At 34.2% G+C, this 19,857-nt stretch overlaps 1 protein-coding gene across 1 annotated transcript in view; it reads right to left on the reverse strand.

The window, feature by feature from the left end:
- LOC108675645 overlaps positions 1 to 11,231 on the reverse strand; it is a 54,968-nt gene extending 43,737 nt beyond the window's left edge. The window contains exon 1 of the mRNA XM_018163673.2: positions 10,847 to 11,231. Coding sequence (XP_018019162.2) covers positions 10,847 to 11,231 — 385 coding nt within the window. The remainder of the gene's footprint in view (positions 1 to 10,846) is intronic.
- Positions 11,232 to 19,857: the final 8,626 nt, after the last annotated feature.

Raw genomic sequence — 19,857 nt, forward strand, 5'->3', positions numbered from 1 at the left:
CATGACTTTAATTATCACGTAGCCCCACTACAGCCTAAATCTATAATATACCCACGTAGCCCGCACTCTAGTTTTACTCTACTCCCCAATTTCTCCCACTCTAGTTCCCACGTAGTTCCACTCCGTGTAGTTCCAAGTTTGTCCCACTCTATATCCCCACGTAGCCCCCACTCTAGTTTTATTCTAAACCCCAATTTGTCCCACTCTAGCTCCCACGTAGCCCCCACTCTAGTTTTACTCTACTCCCCGCATTGTCCCACTAGCTCTAGCTCCACTCTTTATTCCCACGTAGTTCCACTCTAGTTTTACTCCACTCCCCAATTTGTCCCACTCTAGCTCCACTCTTTATTCCCACGTAGTTCCACTCCAGTCTCGGCCCACACGCACAGGTTTACTCCGCTAACCAGCCGTCGTCAAACATTTACTGCGCTCAACATCGTCCGGCGGCCAATCAGCGGCAGCCAAACGCTCTTAAGTGGCCGTCCCGCCAGCCAATGGCATGCACGGATTGCAGCTACGCGCTCGCTGTCCATGTACTTTGAGAACTGACTCAGCTCTTAAGAACTCACTCAGCTTTTAAAATTTCACTCAATTTTTAAAATCTCTCTCAGCTATTAGGAACTGACTCAGCTTTTGAAATCTCACTCAGCTTTTAAGAACTGACTCAAATTTTAGGAACTGACAGAAGAACTGACTCAGCTTTTAAGAACTAACTCAGCTTTTAATAACTGAGTCAGTTTTTAACAACTGATTAAGCTATTAAGAATTGACTCAGCTTTTAAGAACTAACTCAGCTTTTAATAACTAACTCAGCTTTTAAGAACTGACTAAGCTATTAAGAACTGACTCAGCTTTCAAGAACTGACTCAGCTTTTAAGAATTAATTCAATTTTCAACTTCTTGCAAGTATCACGGCTACAAGAACAAGATTTATGTCTATCAATGACACAATTGCAAACCGAAGGTCTTCAGGCCGTTCATTCTCTCTGGTAGTGATGCAATTCAGAAGCGATAGGGCTTTAAGAACTCACCCATCTTAGAAAAGGAAATATTTCAGAACGGCAAAAGTATGAATTACTTCAACTGACAACAGCAACAGAACTTTATCAGTTGTCTCTGCTTTCAGTTCCCACTCTGAGTCCCCCACTCAAGTCAAGTCGCCGACTCACGTCCAACCCTCAGCCCTCACTTGAAGTAAGTCCATACCCCGCTCTTTAAGACCCCCCCCCACCCTTCGTCATGTCAAGTCCCCGACTCACGTCCATCCCTTAGCCCTCACCTCAAGTCCCTACCCCGCACTTTAAGCCCCACTCCCTCTCCTCATGTCAAGTCCTCCACTCAAGTCAAGTCCCCATTCCCGCCCATCCCTCAGCGGTGGCCGCAAAGGCCGGCAAGTTTGCGGCCATAAAGTCAAGCGCGCGGCCATAAAGCGCAGCTCGGCCGTAAAAAGCAAACGCGCGCCACAACGAGAATTTGAATACGCGTGTTTTTCTTGGTTTTCCAGGTTGAGTGTTTTTTTCGGGGGCCTCTGGGGTTTGGGTGTTCGGGCTACAGGTGTTTTAATGCTTGCTTGGGCCTGTCGCTTGATTTGCGATTCAGGTATGTTTTACATCCGTGTATCTCTGTTTACATCTGTTTTTTACATCCGTGTATCTCTGTTTACATCTGTTTTTTACATCCGTGTATCTCTGTTTACATCTGTTTTTTGCATCCGTGTATCACTGTTTATATCTGATTTTTACATCTGTGTAACTCTATATACAACTGTTTTCTTTTAAAAACGTGTATCTCTGTTTACATCTGTTTTTTACGTCCGTGTATCTCTGTTTAAATTATATTTTCCTCTTTGTATATCTCTTTACATCTTTTTTTACATCCGGATATCTTTAGTTATCTCTAATTTTCTAATGTGTGAATATGATTATCTTAGTTTATATCTCATTTTATACGTCTGTTTCTGTTTTTTATTTGTGTTGGTAAAGGTGTGGCTTTTGTTGAGAATACCAGTGTTATTAACTGGGTATTCGAGTTATTATGCAACGTTGTATCTTACTTATACTTTAGCCATGAATTGTGGTGGGGATCAATACATTGCTAAGTCAAATTTTGAACATAAAACAAACGCGCCAAATTTTTGTTGCGATTCACAAGTGTTGAAATCTAACATCTACAACTTCCATCAAAAACAAATACATTAAAATTTTACACCTATAGTGTCAACACTAGGTTTAATAAAATCTGCTTTATTTTCCAAATCCCTTCCAAATTCTGGCCCAACAGTACTTGAAATCGAAATATGAGCTTCTAGCCCCACTCTAGCTCTAATCTTGCTGCACTCTAGCCCTAATCTTGCTGCACTCTAGCTCTAATCTTGCTGCACTCTACCCCTAATCTTGCTGCACTCTAGCCCTAATCTTGCTGCACTCTAGCCCTAATCTTGCTGCACTCTAGCCCTAATCTTGACATCCCACTCTAGCGTCACTCTATTCCCCACGCATCCCACTCTAGCATCACTCTAATCCCCACGCATCCCACTCAAGCATCACCCTAATCCCCACGCATCCCACTCTATCTTCCCTTTCACCACCACCGTCACCCATCACATTCACAACAATTAGCGATCATGCGGGCGCTGCTTTGTCTCTGTTCGCTCCTGAACATTTGTTTTCTTTCTGTTACAGCCGCCTTTTTTTAAAGGTTATTCCTGTTGAACCTTCGAATTCTTCTCCAGACATCGTATTAATTTGAATTTGTTATTTAAATCCGAAATTTCTTAAAAATTCAGCATAATAAATATGTTTAGACATTTTTTGTTACGATCCAGAAGTTGTACTATATGTTATACATTTGTTATATTAATTCGTTGAATTTCCGAATTGAAACCAAGTAAAAAACTCAATTTTTGCTCCAAATTTTTTTTATAATTGTGACAATTCGTAGCGAAAAGTAATACGCATAACGTGTGAATAATGCCTGCTCTACACCCGTATTGCTGCCTGCTCTTCACCCGTATTGCTGCCTGCTCTACACCCGTATTGCTGCCTGCTCTACACCCGTATTGCTGCCTGCTCTACACCCGTATTGCTGCCCTCATAAGTTGTGAGGGCTGTGAGGGGAACAGAGGGAAGCCTCACACCAGATGTCCCCGTGATCAGCTAATAGAGCTATCATTGCTCCCCTCGGTGAGGGGGGGAGGGCTGGTGAGGGGAGTGAGGGGTGTTCTCAATATATGTACAGTATATGTAAAATATTTTTACAATATATGTACAGTATTTGTGCAATATATGTATAATATGTGCAATGCTGCTGAAATACCAGAATGATTTTCTTAAGACAACGTTCACATTATAATACATTCAACATCTTAGTGAATTTAAATGCAAAGTTAAGGTAAAGTTAATTCACCATTTCTTAATAGAAAACATTTTTGGGAGTAGCGAAGGCTACAAATTTCCCAGAACAATATTACGTATTAAATAAATTATTGATTCTTTAAAATAGCGAATAAATTAAAGAAATTATACAATAGAACGACTTAATTACATAGGCCTTAATTGTTCAACTTCTTTAATGGTACACATATAGGCTATAATGGTACATAGGCTTCTTCGAATGTATATTTTTATTTATTTATTAATGGTATGCTTTACATTCTTCAGATTTCTGTTGATGAACGAAGCTCTCCGCCAAAGATTTGGTGCGAATATTTGATATTTTAGGTCCTTCGACAAATTTCTATTCTAACAAACAAATGAAGTTATTAATTTAGTTAATAAGATGTCATGCAAAATATTATGTTCTAGCAAAAATGGTATAAATAACGATTGTGTCACCGAGGTATATTATTTTAATGATGACATTGCCTATAATGTCCACAATGAATATATATGTCCTATCTTATTTTCTTTCCTGTGTCCTAACATATGTCCTATCCTATATATGTCCTATGTCCTACATCCTTAGGTTCCTACAATGCTCGGCTGACACCACTTACCGCTCTCCGCCCTGATGCTGCGGTAATCCTAATAAGGCGAGCTGTTCCTAGGGTTTCGAGTGTTGTTAGGGTAAATACTTCTAGTGTGACAAGCTTGTTAAAAGCAAATCAAAAAGAAACCTAATTAGGTAAAAAATGTGTATAGGGTACCTTCTTGCAGAAAAATATGTGTTTAGGGTAATTCCTAATATTAAAATAAATGTGATATTGTGAAACTCGAATATTTCAAATAAGTTTAGAGTAACCCACTCTAAAATAATGATAATATTTAATGGACAATCCTAATAGGATTGCAAATGTCTTCAGTGTACGTCTACATAAAGTAACAAGTGGGTTTAGGGTAATTCCTCATCATATGTGACTCTTGCGTACAGGGTAAATGCTCCATAGGGTGACAAATATATCCGAGAGATTCCCTCACAGAGCTAACCAGTTTAGGGTAACTCCTGTTAGGGTAACATGTGCATTTTGGGTAACTCCTATTGGGTGAAAAATATGTTCAAAGAAAATCTGTTTGCTAACCAGTTTAGGGTAACTCCTATCAGTGTGAGAAAGATGTTGAAGATAACTTTCTTCCAGGAAAAAATATTTATTCAAGTAAACTTACGATTCGTAGCAGTTTAGTGTTACTCCTTCCTAGGGTAAGAGACAAGTTCAAGAGACCTTATCTCATTCCTAACCAGTTTAGGGAGTTCTTGTTAAGTAACTTGTGTTTTCAGGGTAACTCATTTTACGGTATCATGAGAGCTCAGGGTAACTCTTGTTAAGGTAACATGTTTGCTCAGGGTCTCTCCTGTTAGGGTAACACGTGTGTTCAGAGTAACTCTTGTTAAGGCAACATGTGTGTTCAGGGTAACTCCTGTTAAGGTACGTAACATGTGTGTTCAGGGTAACTCCTGTTAGGGTAACATATGTGCTCAGGATAACTCCTGTTAGGGTAACATGTGTGTTCAGGGTAACTCCTGTTTAGGTAACATGTGTGTTCAGGGTAACTCGTGTTAGGGTAACATGTGTGTTCAGGGTAACTCCTGTTAGGTTAACTCTATTAGGGTAACATGTGTGTTCAGGGTAATTCCTGTTAGGGTAACTCATGTTAGGGTTACATGTCTGTTCATGGCTACTCCTGTTTGAGTAACATGTGTGTTCAAGCTAACTCATGTTAAAGTAACTCATGTTAGGTTAATTCATATTAGGATAACTCATGTTAGGGTAACTCATGTCAGGGTAACTCTGTTAGGGTAACATGAGTGTTCAGGGTAACTTCTGTTAGGGTAACACCGCTAAGTGTTTACGTAGCGAAGAGCGCAACAGGAGGACAGGCCGCCAACAGGATCACGCCGCCTAACAGGATAACAGGCGTACAGGGATCGCAGGATAACCGAATTATGGAATTAAAATTATCCCAGCATGTAAACTATTGAAGAGTGTACGATATTCTTATCATATCAGATAGTTTATTATTCCATAATATACATGTCATTGAAGATTGAATGAGATTCTTCTTAGAAGAAAAACTTTTTATATTTTATTATTTCATAATATTTTTGTTTTAAGGCTTACGCAAAATTTAATTTGAATTAAATAATGAATTTCATTTGATGTGATCTCGTATTTGTGAAAAGAGTGGATAGTTCAGATTGTTAATTTATAACTTAATCTCTGAATAAGTTTTATTTAAGTTTGGGTCTATAAATAAGTTTAATTTAGGTTTGGGTCTATAATTAAGTTTAATTCAAGTTTGGGTCTATAAATAAGTTTAATATAAGGTAGGATCTATAACTAAGTTTTATTTAAATTTGAGTCTATAAATAATTTAGAATTAAGTTTGGGACTATAAATAAGTTTAATAAAAGTTTGGGTCTATAAATAAGTTTGTTTTTAAGTTTGGGCCTTTAAATAAGTTTTATTTATGTTTGGGCCTATAAATAAGTGTAATTTAACTTCGGGTCTATAATTAAGTTCGATTTAAGTTTGGGCCGCTCTTCACTCACTTCTACACATCTCTTCACACTTCCTTATTTCTCTTCCCTTGCCTTCCAATTATTAGCCTTTTATATACACCACATCACTCCCCTCACCTCCTCTCAAGTCCCCTCTCATCAAAACACTCACCTTCTCCTACCGCAACTCCCTCCCCCACTCCTCAAACCCCACCCCCACGTATAAACTCTTACTCTTCTACCCCATGCACCANCCTGCTGCATTGTAGCGCTCGCCTGGCCCATACTAGCTCGCCTGCTGCATTGTAGCACTCGCCTGATGCATTAGTTCTGCCCATACTAGCGCCATTAATTATTACCTTATATGTATTCTTTTTAACTTTCGTAGGCAAAGAAATTCCCTAAGTTTGTGTAAGGTTGTATTAGGTGAAGTGAGGTGAGGTTAAGTTGGGTATTTGGTAAAATGTGGTGAGGCACGGTTTAATTAGGGCAAGTGTAATAAATTTTGTAAAGGTTAGGTTAGGTTAGCCAAGGTTAGGTTAGTACAGGTAGATTTCGGCAACCAGAGGTAAGATTAGGTGTGTTATTTAAGGGAAGGGATAAGTTGGGCATAGTATGGATTTTTAGGTAGATTTAGATTAGGTAACGTTAGGTATCCTATACTTAATTAATATATGATAATATCAGATTTTCCTCACTCGTGATTCTTACGTCAAGTGAACACTCTCTATGCAAGTGATCCACTCAATGTGACACGGCTGAAATTATAGCCAATATCTTCTTATTATCAAAATTATTATTATTTGCTCAGCAATTGGGACCAGTTTTTGTATATGTACGACGCCACCAGACGAATGACACACGCACGCCACACTAGAATTTAATTGGTACACGCGCTTTATAGAATTTGATTATCATTTAAACTAAAATGTGATTATCTTGTTATCCTGATGACATTGCGGTGTAGTGCGGCATATTTGAGTGGTCGAATTACAATAGTTTGAGATGCATTTATCATCGCATGACTAATACTATTCATTACTGAAATGAATCGTTGAGCATAAATAAAATGATTGTTTGCATATAACAATATCTAGTAGATAGATGACGGCAAGTTCAATCTATGCGAGTTTGTTACTTTGAATTTTCAACCTGCACCCTAAACCATCTACCGTAAACCATAAACCCTCGACCCTAAACCATCTACCCTGCACCTTAAACCCTCGACCCTAAACCATCTACCCTGCACCCTAAACCATCTACCCTGCACCCTAAATCATCCACCCTGCACCCTAAACCGCCTACTTTCGACCCTAAATTATTGATCATTCACCCTAAATCATCTACCCTACACTAAAATCCATCACATTTACAAAACCTCCTAATTTAATTCTATACTTGCGCTGCATGCAGAAAACTCTAGCGCGGGTCATTTAGGGTCCGCCCAGGACTCGGCCGAGTGCATTGCTGCGGCGCGTCAAAGTCCACGGAGGCGCGCGCCCTCCACCGCACGTGCCTGGCGCGCGCCGCGCACGTGCGCGTGCTTAATCCCATCACGCGGATTACGCGCCTAAATCCGCGCACGCGATGTCGAGATCACCGCATGATTAGCAACTGCGATTATTATGAGCGATTTATCGGCGTGTCAATTTTATAAGCATGATAAACTATGTATCAATTAGTATAGAAACAACAATTACTGTGAGAGAATTAATGTATCAATTATCACACCACGTATCACCACAGCTTCACCACTGAACGTATCAATTAGCACACCACGTATCACCACAGCTTCACCACTGAACGTATCAATTAGCGCACCACGACGCCATCACCTAATTAAGTTAAGTTCTTATATCAGCATAAATGTCAGTGGCTCATTCTTTAATTAATGCCAAATTAACGGTCTAATTAATGGCAATTAATATAATGCGGCGGCGGTCGAAGTCTGCCGTGGCAACTTAATTGTATCACATTTTAATCAGGCGATTAATCGATGCCATTTGTGGATTAATGAGCTGCGATGGAACGGCTTGGCGCTTCGTTAATCTCTCATTAACGCCTGATTAGCGGACGCTGATTAGGATATTACGATATAGAGACTTGCGATATTGGCTGTTGGTGGATTTCAATAAAACTTAAATAAAAAATAATTCTTCTATAATTTCTATTTTAATTTTTTGTATCGTTTTACGCAGAATTTATTACAAGATTTTTTAAAATTGATTTCGAAAAATATCGTGGTTTTCGCCGCGATATTTTGTCTGATGTTTAAATCAAACTTTTTCGTAATTAAAATCCTGAGAAGTAAAAAAGTATATGCATAATGTTAATAAAATCAAATTAAATTTTTATATTTTGTATATATTTTTAAAATGTATATACATTTTATTTATATATTAATATATATTACATTGGAACCCGGTTTATGAACTGCTTAATAAAAAAAATAATATTTTCTTTTCAGGCGGTGGGAAACTCTAGTGAAAAATAAAGGCAACAAATTTTTTAATTTTCAGTTTTTCTTCTCAATGAAAAATTCGCTTTTGTTTGTCGAATTTATATAGAATGTTCCCGAATTTCGATACCGAAAAAATTGTAGCATCCTTCATGCGCCCTGACGAACACTTGCGAACTCAAAAAAATTGATACCGAAAATATATTGAAAAAAACAACAGAGTTTTAATTTGTTTTCACATAAATTTGGTAGCGCTAACAATACGCTTTTAATACGGCTGAAACCGTATTAAAATTAGGAGTATTGATATTCTTAACATAAGGATTAGGAACAATTTTTCAAGATTANAATCAATTTACCCTCATAAATCAATTTACCCTTAAAAATAAATCTACCCTCAAAAATCAATTTACCCTCAAAAATCAATTTACCCTCATAAATCAATTTACCCTTAGAAATCAATTTACCCTCAAAAATCAATTTACTCTCAAATATCAATTTACCCTCAAAAATCAATTTACACTTAAAAATAAACTTACCCTCAAAAATCAATTTACCCTCAAAAATCAATTTACCCTTAAAAATAAATTTACCCTCAAAAATCAATTTACCTTCAAAATTCAATTTACCCTCAATATTGTACAATTTACCCCATAACCCATTTACCCTCACACGGCAAGTAACCCTCTGAGCCTCACAAGCCTGACGCCTCACCGTGGCTGAGGCGCTCCTTGGGCTGCACGGCCGTGAACGCCGAGGCTGAGGCCACCGGCGCCTCGTTCAGCATTGCGCCTCTGGGGGGCAGGATTATATTGTTTTTTATATTTTATAATGCAAATTATTACAATGGTCTGCTTTTGTTACAATTGTTTGCTTTTGTTACAATTGTTTGCTTTTGTTACAATTGTTTGCTTTTATTACAATTGTTTTTTATTACAATTGTTTGTTTTTATTATAATTGTTCGCATTTATTACAATTTTTTCTTTCATTACAATTGTTCGCTTTTGTTACAATTGTTTGCTTAGTATCAATTATCACACCACGTATCACCACAGCTTCACCACTGAACGTATCAATTAGCACACCACGTATCACCACAGCTTCACCACTGAACGTATCAATTAGCGCACCACGACGCCATCACCTAATTAAGTTAAGTTCTTATATCAGCATAAATGTCAGTGGCTCATTCTTTAATTAATGCCAAATTAACGGTCTAATTAATGGCAATTAATATAATGCGGCGGCGGTCGAAGTCTGCCGTGGCAACTTAATTGTATCACATTTTAATCAGGCGATTAATCGATGCCATTTGTGGATTAATGAGCTGCGATGGAACGGCTTGGCGCTTCGTTAATCTCTCATTAACGCCTGATTAGCGGACGCTGATTAGGATATTACGATATAGAGACTTGCGATATTGGCTGTTGGTGGATTTCAATAAAACTTAAATAAAAAATAATTCTTCTATAATTTCTATTTTAATTTTTTGTATCGTTTTACGCAGAATTTATTACAAGATTTTTTAAAATTGATTTCGAAAAATATCGTGGTTTTCGCCGCGATATTTTGTCTGATGTTTAAATCAAACTTTTTCGTAATTAAAATCCTGAGAAGTAAAAAAGTATATGCATAATGTTAATAAAATCAAATTAAATTTTTATATTTTGTATATATTTTTAAAATGTATATACATTTTATTTATATATTAATATATATTACATTGGAACCCGGTTTATGAACTGCTTAATAAAAAAAATAATATTTTCTTTTCAGGCGGTGGGAAACTCTAGTGAAAAATAAAGGCAACAAATTTTTTAATTTTCAGTTTTTCTTCTCAATGAAAAATTCGCTTTTGTTTGTCGAATTTATATAGAATGTTCCCGAATTTCGATACCGAAAAAATTGTAGCATCCTTCATGCGCCCTGACGAACACTTGCGAACTCAAAAAAATTGATACCGAAAATATATTGAAAAAAACAACAGAGTTTTAATTTGTTTTCACATAAATTTGGTAGCGCTAACAATACGCTTTTAATACGGCTGAAACCGTATTAAAATTAGGAGTATTGATATTCTTAACATAAGGATTAGGAACAATTTTTCAAGATTAGATATGAACGAATGCAGTTTAAATTTAATTATCATTTACATATCATATATCGAGCGTTTCCCGTAGTGACGTCATCACAATATATAGGCCTTCGCTATTAGGCCTTCTTAATTCATCCGCTGAGGTGAGCAAAATTTCCCGCTGTCAATTAACGTGGAAAAAATACCCAATAAATTTTTCTGAACGTCTAAAATGCTGTCGATTACCGTTAAGAAATCGAAAGGAGTATTGAGCGCATCATTGGCTCTTAATTGGCTCGGTAACTACAGCACAAATTCCTTCATAGTTACGACGTTGTGGTAATAATCATAAGTCCTTATTAAAAAGCCTTTTACTTACCACTCGTGAGTCGAGCGCTGTCATTGGTCAAGAGCGGTGACGTCACTTTGCACGGTGCGCTGCAATTGGTCAGTAGCGGTGACGTCATCGGTGACGTAATAGGCGAAGTCATAGGCCTCATGGCAGGGTTGCCAGGTAGGGATAAAGTTTCACTCCCCCCGCGAGGCGCGTTGTGATTGGCTGGAGCCGAAACCTGGCTGTGACTGCGGGGAATTTCATTGGCCGAGAGCCTGGTTGTGGGAAGCTGCCAATGGCGAGGGGGAAGAGGCCAAGGAAAGGCGCCGGCCAATGAGAAGCCGGCATTTAGTTGGCCTCCGGTTGTGGCTTGGTTGCCAGAGTAGGCCAATAATGATGAATTCAAATCTGCAAGATGATAGCGCGACATCATTAACGCTTCGGCCTCCTTGCCGGCGCAATAAACTTTTTTTAAGCAGGCGAGTTCTGAGAAATTTGAATTTGTTATTCTTAAAATTTGCACTTAAAAAATTAAAGGAAAGTTTTTCATACGTTAAAACTAAATGAAGAACGGTCAATAAATGAAAAATAAATAGAGAATTTCAAATTTTTTAAATTTCCGATTAGATTTCTCTCACAATAATTCGCTATGAAATAAGAATTACAATGAATTTCATACTTGAAATAAATCTGACATTATTCAACAAGAAATGATCATGAAAAAGTTTTAAAATTATTAGGTTATAGTACGGACACACAAATAAAAATTTACCCTCAGAATCAATATAATCTCAACTGACAATAAGCCCCCCCAAATAATTAACAAAAAATCAGGGAGCACATTGTACCCTCAGAGTGAAAAGTACCCTAACCAAAGGGCAATTTACCCTCTGAATCAATTTACCCTCGCCGGACCATGCAGTTAAATTCTGAAGGTAATTTATCCTCATATGCCAGTTATACCTGAGAAGGTATTTTACCTTCTTAAGACAAATTATCCTCAGAGGGCAATATGCCCTCAAATTCACAATTACCCTCCAGAGTGCATATATATTGTACCCTCAGATTACCATTTATACCCTCAAAAATCAATTTACCCTCAAAAATCAATTTACCCTCATAAATCAATTTACCCTCAAAAATCAATTTACCCTCAAAAATCAATTTACCCTCAAAAATCAATTTACCCTCAAAAATCAATTTACCCTCAAAAATCAATTTACCCTCAAAAATCAATTTACCCTCAAAAATCAATTTACCCTCAAAAATCAATTTACCCTCAAAAATCAATTTACCCTCAAAAATCAATTTACCCTCAAAAATCAATTTACCCTCAAAAATCAATTTACCCTCAAAAATCAATTTACCCTCAAAAATCAATTTACCCTCAAAAATCAATTTACCCTCAAAAATCAATTTACCCTCAAAAATCAATTTACCCTCAAAAATCAATTTACCCTCAAAAATCAATTTACCCTCAAAAATCAATTTACCCTCAAAAATCAATTTACCCTCAAAAATCAATTTACCCTCAAAAATCAATTTACCCTCAAAAATCAATTTACCCTCAAAAATCAATNGCTTTTATTACAATTGTTTGCTTTTATTACAATTGTTTGCTTTTATTACAATTGTTTGCTTTTATTACAATTGTTTGCTTTTATTACAATTGTTCGCTTTTATTACAATTGTTTGCTTTTATTACAATTGTTTGCTTTTATTACAATTGTTTGCTTTTATTACAACACTTCTCTTTAACTTCACTTCTTGTGGTTTGTTTGTCTTGCGTAAAGTCGGAGACAATGCAGGAATCAAATTAACTTAAGGAATAAATAATTTTTTATATTCCAAAAATAATCATAATAAAAATATAAAAGAATTTAAAACTTATTTTGGTAATGTTTGAAAAATAAAAATAAAAATTAATTCTACATGTGTAGCATCAGAGACTCTGGATTCTATAGAAGTGTTGTCTGTAAAAAGTAATTTTTAGACGCATATTATAACAACACTTCTCTTTAACTTCATTTATTATTGTTTGTTTATTTGTTTGTCTGCTACAAATCTTATAATCGATTTTTAACACAATTCTATGTCGCCAATTTATCTGAAATTTTGCCTAACGTCGTTTGCCCCTATCTGAATATCCACACTTGCCTAAAGTCGGAGACAATGTATGAATCAATTGACAGAATAAATAATGTTACAAATTTAAATTTTATTTTTTTAGTAAAAAAATAATAATATGTTTTACATATTTAAAAATAATATGAGAAATTTATTGTGCATGTGTAACATCAGAGACACTGAAGTTACACATGATAATACTTTTTAAACGCATATTTTTATATTATATACCTACTAATAGCAGGATTGTGCTATTATTTCACCTGGAGAATGTATTTTATTGAAAATTATCTCAATATTATTATATTATATTATATTATATTATATCATATTATATTATATTATTTTATAATAAATTACATTATAATTATTATAACTTATTTAATAATACATTCGGTTATTTTGTACTTTCTACGTGCAATAAATATATTTTAAAATCAAGGTAGTTTACTTAATAAATTATCTTGTCGATGAAAGAGAAGCGAGGCGGGCTCAACATTTTTTCTGTGATTTTTTCATCGAGAACATTTTAATTACATATTTGGGAAGTCTCAGATATAAAAATTTATTTAGGTATAAGTAATCCCTATATATACATGAAACTTTAGCTAGTAAAATTTTCATTATTCATACAATAAATTGATATGAATGTTGAAATAACGTACACTAACATTTATGAGGTTTACAGCTAAACTTGTAACATACGGGGATACAAGATATAATTAATGTAATATAATTAAGTTATATGCTCAAATGTATTATTATTATACGTTAAAGTCTTAAAGTCATGAAGTTGTAAATGAAATATTCATTTAAAGTTTCAATTGCCGAAGTTTACAATCCGGTGAAAGAGAAGTGCAAGTCATTGACTGGATTTAATTTATGAATACAATAATTCAAATTTCATTAATTAATCCAATTAATCAAAAAATTTCTCTATTAATAAAAATGAACGCTACAAATTCTACGAACGTTCCCAATAAATACAACCAAAGTATTTATTACAGCAGATTTTTCAAACCTCAAAAAATAATTATTTATTTACTCATTAATATAATTTAATGTGAGCGGAAAAATTTTCTGTTGAAAAACTCTGAAAAATATTTATTATTTTAAATATTTTTTACTCCAGGAGAATATAGTACTGAATAAAGCATAATTTGATGTTTGCTCTACCGATCTATATATGAACTAATTTATAATTTTAATTGGCAGGAGATAATAATTGTACGTGTATTTACAATGATTTGTGGGTAGAATACGAACAGTGGGTTGAAGTTATGAATTATGGGTCGCATATTCCGTTCGAGTTTTCATTTTTTCTTTCATTCACTGCTCTATTTTCACGTAAGGAGTACGCAACACGTAACAAATGAATTATTAAAAATATCCAAGAAATAACAAAAAATTCTTACTGAATTCCCACACAAGCTTATAACAGCTTTACGGCGACAATTGTTTAGGCTGTACGTGACGCGATAATGGTCGAATAGAGAAACGTAATCTTAACAAAAACATAATATATCATTATGCTAGCTACCGATAAAACATAAAATAATAGGTCACTAAAAATAAACTTAGCAAGACAAAAATCAAAATCACAATGATTACAACAATTTACTACTAAAAAATTCATATGCATGTTGCGCACTAAATACTATATTATATGGAGCACGGCAATACATATTGCACACTATAACATTTGCAGTGTTTGCGTATAACGTTCAAATGGGAGGAGACTTATTTGATTCGATAATGAGTTCTAGTCTTAAGTAGAGAGATATGTTTTACACGAGATAATTAATGAAGTTTACATGAACCAGTAAGATTGCTGAAAGACATAAGTATCTCATTGGCGCGGATAAACTTATTAGATAAAAATTAATATTGCTGGAAAAGTCATTAAACAAGAAACAATATTACTAATAACTTATTAGACATCAGTTTATTATTATATTATATTATTAATAATTTATTAGACAATTAATGGCTAATATTGTTGAATAACTCATTAGACAATAGATGATATTGTCAGGTAGCAAATCATTGTTCTGAATTACACCAGTATTTATCACAATAAATTCATAATAATACTTCTCACATATTATGAATTTTCGAATTCATGTAGACTTGAAGGAGCAGAGTATATATACAATTGAGTCAAAATTGGATAAATTTCTTTCGTTGCTCCATGAACAACCGTAAATCCCATAGAAAAACACTCCTCAATTTTAGATATATTCTCTATTCAAATTTTTAAAAATTCGTGAGATTGATATTGAATTTCGGTACTGCATAAACCATTTACGGAAATTAGGAAAATTTTTGGAAGAAATGATACATAAAAGAAAATATTATCTAAGTATTTGTTTCTTTTTAAACTAAATGAATCAATTTGGCAGTAATTTTATTAAGATTTGAATATTTTGAATATTAATTAATATTAATAAATTAATGAACTAAATTGAATAATAATAAATTAAATGATAAACGAATTTGCCGTGCCGTGATTTATATAAACACATAAAAATGTAAATGTGTATATTTATTTATTTTTTGTTTATTAATGGGATATATTGCCATTTATAGTCAAATGTCTTAATAATTTATTATATTATATAATATTTATATTTTATAATAAGGAACAACCCAGAGATCATTTATTATGTCAAAATATTGACAAAAAAATATTATGTATTCATATGAATAAAAATATATATCTAAATCTATGAAAAAATTCCTATTTATTATCTTATAAATATATATAAATAAGCTTGTTAATTAGCAAATAAACTCAGATCGGCTATATCAGCAATTGTCAGAAGCTCAGTTACTACTAGACGGAAATTAAGGTCTTAAATGCACACTGGAAATCGTGGAAATTGGTACAAAATTTGAGGTTTTCCGGCCAATATTGATTGAGAAAGTTGAGGCATTGCAGAACCTGAAAAAGTAATCGCCTGAAATAATTATAAGCTGCACGATTATCGTTATTTTTTTTGGAAGCGGTGATAATCTTAAGTCTTACGATTATGGTAATTCGTATTTACCCTCATAATTCAATTCAAATAACGTACAGGCGTTATTTTTTTAAGAGCGGTGATAATCTTAAGTCTTAAAATTATAGTAATTCTTATTATTAACCTGATAATTTCAATTCAAACGATTATATTAATACGGTTATCACGGGGTGGAGATTTTGCGCTGCGATTCTAATTCACATTCACGATCAGAGTAGCGATTTGCGAAACCGTATTTTCATTTTGTGACATTTTGTATTTCAACAGGTCTTGCGAGAATGTGTGTTCATTTTCAAATCGTATTACCCGACCACCAAATAAATGTTATATGAGAATGAATAAGCGGTTACTTTCCGATCGTAAAATAATGGTGATATGAAATTCATTAACTTAGAGCCATTAAATAATAATTCATTAATATTAATTTTATGGTTATTTTTCGACTTCAAAGGAAATTGAGCGTAATATTAACTTAAGTCTAATATTAAGCGAGTGGTTATTTTAATTGATTTGAGCGAACTTATATCGCTTTGTTCCATCCATCAGAGTTGCCAGATGGCCTAAAAAACGGCCAAGTCCGCGGACATAAAAGGCCAAAAAAGATCCACCGATCAAAAATCACTTTGGTAAATTTGTAAGCTGTTTACGAAAATTCAATTTTCATTTTTTTATAAGTTGTAAATATTAAAAAGTAAATCCCGTCATCATAAATATTTGCGGGCAAACACAATTGAAAAACTTATTCGCGGAATGTGTCCGAGACACGAGACCATCTCGCAACCCAGTCTATTATTAAATTAATGAATGAGTTACACAACTGATATTCCTGCTTGCAGTGGAAACATACGAATGGGAAATTTGCATATAAAAATTTCTTGAAGAGCTTGAAATAAAATTTTATGTGGATTGAAATTAGAATTAAATTTAAGTTACAACTGAGTTGCAGGAAATGTACGTATAAATGCAGCAAAATTTATAAAAAATTCGATCGCGAGTAGCTATATACGTCAAGAAAATAAATACTCCCTTGAAAATGCTACTTAAAAAATACGTGTTAAGTTGCACAGTCGTCCTAGTAGAATTATAAGGTAAAATATGAGGTTAGGGGTAAGAATTGCAGGCAATGCGGCGAAATTATTTCATAGAATAATTCATCACAGCGTTTAGTTGAAGTGAAGTGAAAATGGCCGAGTTAGGAGTGCGATAGGAATAGCGTATATAAATTCTTCAATTTTAAGAGCTAATTTTAAGCCCTATTTCTCTTATTCTAAGGGATTAATTTAATTCGAACTGATAGGACATAACTCTATGATTGTAACGAATATTTATCTAGATTAAATTTTATTTCTGATAAATACACGATCGATAACAAATTATATTTTCGAGTTATATTCAAAATTTTTTTTTTGTATTTTCCTTTTGTACATATATAATGTTTGTTGATAAAGGTTGATCAACATTTTTTAGACATCAATGTTTATTTTATTATCATTGATTAATTTACTAAAATCTTACTATATATTCGTTACCAAATTTAAATTATAATATAATAGTAATAATTCTCATCATATAATAATTGCACATTATCAATCAATCTTACCATTCAATCATTACTTGAATCATCATGCAAATAATACCGAAGAATCATTACTTATTATCAATTATTCTTACCGTATAATCATTTCTTGATATCAATAATTCTAACCGAATATTAATTAATAATATCAGTAAATCTTACCGTAAATTCATTACTAATATCGATACATTTTACCGTACATTCTATATTCATTAATAACATTAATAATTTCAATAATAATTTCCAATACTCACCAAATATTATTTTTCTTCACAAGATCATTCGTTAGCTTGAAATATTTAAGTTAATCGGCGCTTTGTCTCCACGTTTAATAAAATTAATTGACTTTGCAAAAATCTACGAGCTTAATTAAACCTAGTTATTAATAAGATTCAAATGCACTTGTTTTGATTTAATTTCCGTTCAGTTCATCACAAGACTAAACTTTTGATCTTTATATTCTTCGCTTTTGGTGCCAACATTTTTTTCATATTATTTTGAAAAAATGTTGTTCTTCAAGAACGCGTGGTAATTCTCTCTTGACAATTCAAAATTTAAATTCGAAATTTTTAATACGTATTGTAAGTTTTCTCGGTGGTCTTTAAAAAAATGTTTACAAAAACATTTGCGAAATTCTTCATTTCACTACTGAACACAGTTTTATTATTTATAATTAGAAGATTATTATCAAATTACTTTTACAGAGCTCATGATAATATATAACAGGGTTCACAGACATTGTTCACAAATATAAAATTTATTGTCACCGCCATATTTCAATGCAGATTCAAAATATTTATTTATTTACCATATCCTGATTTAATCAAATTTTTTGATACTATTGAATAATCTCATTTAATTTTTTAATGGAATTTAATTCTTTTAGTCAGCCAAAAGGCATGTTTTAATATTGTAGGTTAATCCTGTAAATTATTGCCGGTAATACGTAAATAAATGTGTAGTTTTGATGTTACTGGATGAAAATCGAAGTTGTTGCCTGAATTCCACCCCTCGAAAAATATTATAACAGTTAAATTTGGTTGATTGTTTTTCATGCATCTTATTTCATCCCATTGCTTCTATGTTTTCAATTATTTTCATTAAATAAGTAAATAAACGTATATTTCACAGAAAAAATTTTCTTTTTGGTGTATGATTGCAACATTCGCGTCCATATATGAATACTTTTTACACCATTTAATTCTTGCAAACCGCTTAATATTTCTTTCGTAGAAGACAAGTTCAAGAGAAAGCCGATATTTTCCAGCATCAAATATTCATAACAAAATATTATTGATGTTTGATAGCAAATGTTTCAAAAAATCAAATTAGAAAGAACAGTTTCTTTTACAAGTATCAGTTCAATGATACCGTCACTACAACGTATCAATGTCAGTAAAACATCGGTAATACACCAAAATTGCCGCAACACTTTCTCTCATTAATACGTCGCCTTCATCAAACGTATAATAATCGACGCGACGCATTAATTCCTGAGCTTCAGGCACTAATTAAACGTATTTTCAACTTCCGTCTCCCGGTCTCGCACACATCCGGTTGAACGGTCACGGGCGTATCTATGATACCGGCCAAGTCTTCATAAAACACTCGTATCAAATTGATGCTTATTGATGCGCATATATCAATTTATGAATATAGATAGTCATCCATCAATTGATGTATATTGATTCGCATCCATCAGTTATTGATGTTCACGGTAGATATCGCCATCAGTACGCATTAAATTTCTTTGATATCCAAAGCAATTCATCAATTCCGTTAGATTCCATCATCGTCTTTAGTAGCAAACTGTCATCCACGCGGTAAATTTTATATACAATTCTCTTAATTCATCAATTCCCGGTACATATTATCATCAGCACCAAATCTGTTTCCGGTTCAAAATCCCGCTCGACGGATCAGTTCGACGAGACTGCCGACGGTTTAGCGGCGGGTAGGAAGCGGTTGGCGGGACGAGCGGCGCACGCCTCACCCGACCACGGCTGCACGACGACTGAGGCGCCGCCGACATTTTGCGCTGAAATTCGCGCCCCGCGATCTTCTTCTTTTCGTCGCTGCGCGTTTGTGTTTTGTTCCGCGCTCGTGATTGGTCAGCAGCAGTGATGACGTCACCGCTGCTCTCCGCGCTCGTGATTGGTCAGCAGCAGTGATGACGTCACCGCTACTTTCCGTGCTCGTGATTGGTCAGCAGCAGTGATGACGTCACCGCTGCTAAGAACGCAGTCTGTGTCTTCGAATTTTGAGTTGCCGATTCGGCACGTGGCCTCAGAGGCCACGCGCTCCGAAACGAGCCTGGATGGCCTCACAGGCCA

The sequence above is a fragment of the Hyalella azteca genome, unplaced genomic scaffold (assembly GCF_000764305.2).
Source record: "Hyalella azteca isolate HAZT.00-mixed unplaced genomic scaffold, Hazt_2.0.2 contig710, whole genome shotgun sequence".
NCBI classification, from domain to species: Eukaryota; Metazoa; Arthropoda; class Malacostraca; order Amphipoda; family Hyalellidae; genus Hyalella; species Hyalella azteca.